At 47.5% G+C, this 6,367-nt stretch overlaps 1 protein-coding gene across 1 annotated transcript in view; it reads left to right on the forward strand.

Moving 5' to 3' along the window:
* The window catches only part of Gtf2ird1 (GTF2I repeat domain containing 1), a 98,882-nt gene extending 95,694 nt beyond the window's left edge, over positions 1–3,188 (forward strand). The window contains exons 24-26 of the mRNA XM_021187183.2: positions 515–607; positions 1,775–1,908; positions 2,964–3,188. Coding sequence (XP_021042842.1) covers positions 515–607; positions 1,775–1,908; positions 2,964–3,032 — 296 coding nt within the window. The 3' untranslated portion in view covers positions 3,033–3,188. The remainder of the gene's footprint in view (positions 1–514; positions 608–1,774; positions 1,909–2,963) is intronic.
* The last annotated feature ends 3,179 nt before the right edge of the window (positions 3,189–6,367 follow it).

Here is a 6,367-nt window from a genome sequence, read left to right on the forward strand (position 1 = left end):
TCAGAAGATCAACTCCAAATTTAGTTGTTGTTTTAAGACAGCATCTCATGTAGTCCAGGCTGGCCTGGAACACACTGTGTAGCTGAGGTTGACCTTGAACTTCTAATATTCCAGCCTCTACATCTCCCATGCCTGGATTATAGGCATGAGCTAATGTATTCCTCTAATCCCAGTAATAGAGGAGCAGAAGCAGAAACACTGACAGGCCTATAGCACAAATGTCTCGAAAGAGTCTGAGGGATCTTGTGCCCTGGTCACTTGAGCTGGGAACATATGTATGTGTGGTGAGCTGCTCGCTTCATGAGAGCCAGAGAGCAGAGAGAGACAGGAGGAATCAGTCATACTAGCATCCCCACGAGGACATCTGTCCCACCAAGCCCCTCCTCTTAAAGGCCTACCACCCCGTTAATGTGCCAGAGGACTACACATTTAACACATGAACCATTGAGCTACACTTAGGGTGTAAAGCTCTAGCTTGAACTGTAACCAAAGTTGACCTTTCTGTCGTCAAAAGCAACAGACGAGAAGGAGAGACCTTCTAATTGCGGCCTGGCTTCTGTCTTTTTCAGACCTTTTGGGGACGTCTGCAACAATGCCAAGGTACCAGGTAAGTGAGAAAGACTAGAGGCCAGCCTTCTCCCTCATAGGACTAGTCTAATGCCTTCAAAGAAGAAAAAAGAAAAGAAAAAGCACAGACAGGCAGGACCTTGGCATGGTTCAGTGTATAAAGGTGCTTGTTACTGAACCCGATGACCTGAGTTCAATCCCTAGGACCCATGTGATGGGGAGAGGGCCAATCACTCCTGCAAATGGGCTCTTACCGCCATTCATGTGCCATACATATACACACATATATTCATGTGCCACATATATATATTATATATATATATATGTAAATAATAAAAAATAATATGTAAGGCTGGGGTGTGGATTAGTTGGGAGAGTGCGTACAAAGTCCTATTAAGATTTCCCCAGTACCATGTAAATCAGCTATAGTGGCACCCAAACCTGTAATTCCAGTTCTCAGGAGGTGAAAGGCTGGAGGATCAGGAGTCAAGGACAGGTTCAGCTGCAGTGACTTGGAGGCCAGCCTAGGCTACGTGAGATCCTGCCTCAACAAACCAAACCAAAATATGTGGGTGGGCAGTGGGTAGCAGAACAGATACTGAGGGCTTTTTAAGGTCTTGGGTTGGCAACCATACTGAAAACCGAATGTTCTGAGGCCATGGAAATAGAACCAGTTGAAGTGGTTGAGGGGTATTTTATCAGCAAGACAGGTAGATGAACAGGAGCCAGAGTGGGACGGCTGGCCTTTCTTTAGACCTGCTTAGGAAATAAGACTAGACAAGTGAGGCTCAGCCGCTGAGCCTATGATGCTAGGCCTGGGGCATTGAAAGAATAAAGGTATAGCTCAGAGGTAGGTAGAGCACCTTCCTAGAATCCCCCAGGGAGGGGCTAGGGGTGTGGCTCAGTGGTGGAGCCCCTGCCTAGAATCCCCCAGTGAGGGGCTGGGGGCGTGACTCAGTGGTAGAGCACCTGCCTAGAATCCTCCAATGAGGGGGTTGGGGCATGACTCAGTGGTAGAGCACTGGCCTAGAATCCTCCAATGAGGGGCTAGAGGTGTGGCTCAATGTACACAAAACCCTGGGTTTTTAGGACATCAAAATGAGTAAATCGCTAAAAATCTAAAAGCCGGGACTTTCTCCCCGGAGCTCAGGAAGCCGATACAGGATGACTCCTAGCATCAGCCCTCAGCAACTGTTTCTTCCACCAGCCAAAGACAACATTCCCAAGCGCAAGAGAAAGAGGGTCTCTGAAGGCAACTCAGTCTCCTCCTCTTCCTCCTCTTCTTCATCCTCGTCCTCTAACCCAGAGTCTGTGGCATCCACCAACCAGATCTCCCTCGTGGTAAAGTCACACGGATCCGAACTTCACCCTAATTCTGTGTGGCCTTTGCCCCTTCCTCGGGCAGGGCCATCCACAGCTCCAGGAACTGGGAGGCACTGGGCTCTGAGAGGGACTCAGCCAACCACAGAGGGGCAGGCACATCCACTCGTTTTGCCCACAAGATAGACTGAGGGTCTGCGCAATCTGCGCAGTGCTTGAAGTGTGGGTATCACCTGCGATGTGTATAAATGAGATCAGCAGGAGCCAGAGGGGGAAGGTCACGTGACAGAACTCAACCTCCATCATCTGTGGGCCACATTGCTTTGGCCGTTTCCTGATTCAGAGGAACTCCTGTAAAAAAAAAAAAAAAACAAAACCCCACCCAGGGTGTGCTGTCTTATGCCCTCAGTCCCAGTAGTGGAAGGGGAGGAAATCGGCAGTTCTTGGCCCTGTGGGGCTATATGGAGACTCTGTCTCAAAGAAAACTGGCTAATCGGGGACAGGGGGTGTGGCTTAGTCAGCAGGCTACTTGCTTTGCATGTGTGAAGCCCTGGGCTCTATTCCCAGCACCATGTAAGCTGGACCTGGTGCTACAAGCCTGGGATCCTAACACTGGAGAGGTAGAGTCAGGAGAATCACAAGTTCAAGGTTAGCCTCAGCTGCGTAGAAAGTTTGAGGCTAGCCTGGGCTACAGGAGACTGCTTCGAGAAAAGGAATGAAGGAAAGAAAAGCTGATTTTTTTTTTTTTCATTTTTTTCCTATCATTGACTCCCTCCCTTCACCCCAAGAGGAGAGACAATGTCTGTGGGGTGAGACTGTGTGAACCATGGTTTCGGCTCATGCTGATGTATCCCTCACTGGTGTCTAATCCATGTATTGAACACAGGTGGGAACAGTCACTACGTTTCATGTGTGTGACCTCGGACAGGTCTCTTTTCCTCTCTGGGTCCCAGTGGCTGCATAATAAGTACCATTTGAATTCATCCTCAAAGAAAGTGTGCTAATTATTCTGGGAGTTCCTTCGTGTCAGCTGGAGTCCTAACGTGGTCCCTCTGTCCCCTCCCCCCTCTCTCTAGCAGTGGCCAGTGTACATGGTGGACTATTCCGGACTAAACGTGCAGCTTCCGGGCCCCCTTGATTATTAGACCTCAGAGCCGAATCAGGACCTCAACTCAAAAGACTAAAGGAAAATGTAATTTATGTACAAAGTATATTCGGATATGTATCAATGCCTTTTAGTTTTTCCAATGATTTTTACACTATATTCCTGCCACCAAGGCCTTTTTAAATAAGTAAAGAAAATGAAAAAGAACAAAAGCGTCACTTATTTTTCTCCCCTCTAGTTATATGTTCACGTTTGGTGGTGTGGCCCAGCAGGTGGCGTGGTGTCCCATCCAGGGACTTGGTCAGACAAGACACCAGCTCAGGTGCCCTGGCTCCACCATACCCAAGAGTCTCCTGTACCTGGGCGCTGGGCTGTGATGTCCAGGGAAGTTATTTTCTTGACTGCCAAGGGTCTGTGGCCACAAGAAGAGCCACGGGTTCCTTGCCTGGCATTCGCAAGGCCATGGGTTCCACCCCAGCGCTAGGTGGGATGGTGTGCACCTGTAATTCCAGGGCCCATGAAGTGGAGACAGGAGGGGCCGGAGCGCCCCGTTTGGGGCTGGGGAGATGACCCGGTGGGGAGTCCTTCCTTTGTGAGTGAGCTGGTCTAACCTCAGAGTCCCAGAATCCACGCTAAAAGCTGCGCAGTGTGGTAGTGGTAGACACCCATAATCCTGGCACTGGGAGGTTGGAACCGGAGGATCCCCAGAGCTGGCCGGCCTGCTAGCCCAAGTGGACTAGTGAGCTCTGGGGACACCCATAATCCTGGCACTGGGAGGTTGGAACCAGAGGATCCCCAGAGCTGGCTGGCCTGCTAGCCCAAGTGGACTAGTGAGCTCTAGGGTCACCAAAGGATCCTGACTCCAAAAGGAAGATGAAAAGGGAACCTTAGTGGGTGAAGGCGGCTCTTGCCAAAAAGCCTGATGACCTGAGTCCACTCCCAGGGACCACAGGAAGGAAGGAGAAAAACTGGCTCCTATGTGGGAACATACACCAGGTGTGATTTTTGTTGTTTTGGATTTTTCTTTCCTTTTTGGGTGGGGCTTGGGAGGAGGGGGGGTTCAAGACAATGACTCTCTGTGTAGCCCTTGAACTCAAAACAGATCCATCTGCCTCTGCTTCCCAAGTGCTGGGATTAAAGGTGTGCACCACCACCACCTGGCTTCTAAATGTGATTTTTAAAAAAGTGTGTGTGTGTGTGTGTGTGTGTGTGTGTGTGTGTGTGTGTGTGTATGGTCCACACATTAAAATACATACACATGTACCGTAGAGTTTCAACACCAGCTTGTTTTGCGTGAAACCAGGAATCTCCTCCTCTACTTGCTATTCTTTTCCGAGACAGGGCTTCTCTGTGTAGCCCTGGCTGTCCTGGAACCTCACTCACTCTGTAGACCGTGCTGGCCTCGAACTCAGAGTTCCACCTGCCTCTGCCTCCCAAGTGCTGGGATCAAAGGCGTGCACTACCACCACCAGTACAATCAATGCGCTCTCTCTCTCTCTCTCTCTCTCTCTCTCTCTCTCTCTCTCTCTCTCAATTACTAAATTGTTTAATAAAAGTCCAGGGCTGGTGAGATGGCTCAGCAGGTAAGAGCACTGACTGCTCTTCCGAAGGTCCTGAGTTCAAATCCCAGCGACTACATGGTGGCTCACAACCACCCATAATGAGATCTGACACTCTTCTGGTATGTCCAAAGACGGCTACAGTGTACTTATGTATAATAATAAATAAATAAAAGTCCAGTCCTCGTCCCTTGCCCTTATGCTTCTTGGATCAGTGGACCGAATGTCATCCCAGGGTTTACATAAAGGCTAGTTAGTGCACAGCAAGCACACACTATACCCCAGAAGAAAAACCTCCACATCTCTCATGTACTATACAAACTGCAGCTCTGTGGGACCTTCGTGAATGAAAACATATTCCTGAGAGCCAATTTGGGGTTTCCTCTTATAGTATGGGACTGAGCAGTTTTTCTGTAAGGAAATTAAGCTGTCATTTTAATTCTAGTCAACACAGGTAAGACCCAAGTCTTTAAGTTACATTTAGCAAGTATGAAAACCCAATTAAATCAAGCATCCGATCCTGGGTCAACTTCGTCTCCAAACTGTGACCATTGATCCTTTTCTTTTTCTTTCTTTTTGTTTTTTTGTCTTTTTGTTGTTGTTGTTGTTTTGTTTTTTCGAGATAGGGTTTCTCTGTGTAGCCTTTGCTGTCCTGAAACTCACTCTGTAGACCAGGCTGGCCTCGAACTCAGAAATCCGCCTGCCTCTGCCTCCCGAGTGCTGGGATTAAAGACGTGCACCACCATGACCGGCGATCCTTTTCTTTAAATCTTTTTTTTTTTTTTTTAAGATTTGTTTATTTTATGTATGTGAGTACACTGTGGCTGTACAGATGGTTGTGAGCCTTCATGTGGTTGTTGGGAATTGAATTTTAGGACCTCTGCTCTCTCTAGATGGCCCTGCTCGCTCTGGCCCAAAGATTCATTTATTATTATACATTGGTACACTGTAGCTGACTTCAGATGCACCGGAAGTGGGTGTCAGATCTCATGATGGGTGGTTGTGAGCCATCATGTGGTTACTGGGATTTGAACTCAGGACCTCCAGAAGAGCCATCTCTCCAGCCCCTTTTCTTTAAATCTTAAGTAGATGTTCATGCAGCAGGGAAACGAGTGGTATGTATTGCTGAGGGAGAGTAACAAGTAAAAATGTTTTTAAGACCTATTATGAGCCGGGCAGTGGTGTCTCACGCCTTTTATCCCAGCACTCGGGAGGCAGAGGCAGGCAGATTTCTGAGTTCGAGGCCAGCCTGGTCTACAGAGTGAGTTCTAGGACAGGGCTACACAGAGAAACCCTGTCTCGAAAAAAACCAAAAGGAAAAAAAAAAAAAGATGTATTATGAGTTTTAAATTTTCTTATACAATGAAGTAAAATTCAGCACCATAATTCTTGTCCTTCTGTAAGATGCTCAGACACAATTTTTACCAAATACAACCACATACAATAAGCGGTTTCCAGTTCAATCTATCAAAAGGGCGATTTCTTCAGGTCATTCCAGCAGGTATCTTCTGATTGAGCCCAACTTGGAGAAAGGAATATACACAAAGCTTTACATCTAATTACCAATGGCAGGTTCCTGTATTTAAAATTGCCAGTTACAGTTTTCCTACACAAACCCCTCCCCCTGCCCAGAAACCCCAGGTGCTATAGTTCCACGGCTTGCCGGTCTGAAGTAGTGTCTATGTGGTCAAGGGGTAGCTTTGCTTCTACTGCGCTTTTCTGACAAGCAGAAGTGAAGTTTTGGCTGATATATGTCCCAAGTTTCAAACCGTCCATTTTAACTTTTTTTTTTTTTTTTTTTTTTTTTTTTTTTTTT

This window comes from Mus pahari, chromosome 23 (assembly GCF_900095145.1).
Source record: "Mus pahari chromosome 23, PAHARI_EIJ_v1.1, whole genome shotgun sequence".
Taxonomy (NCBI): domain Eukaryota; kingdom Metazoa; phylum Chordata; class Mammalia; order Rodentia; family Muridae; genus Mus; species Mus pahari.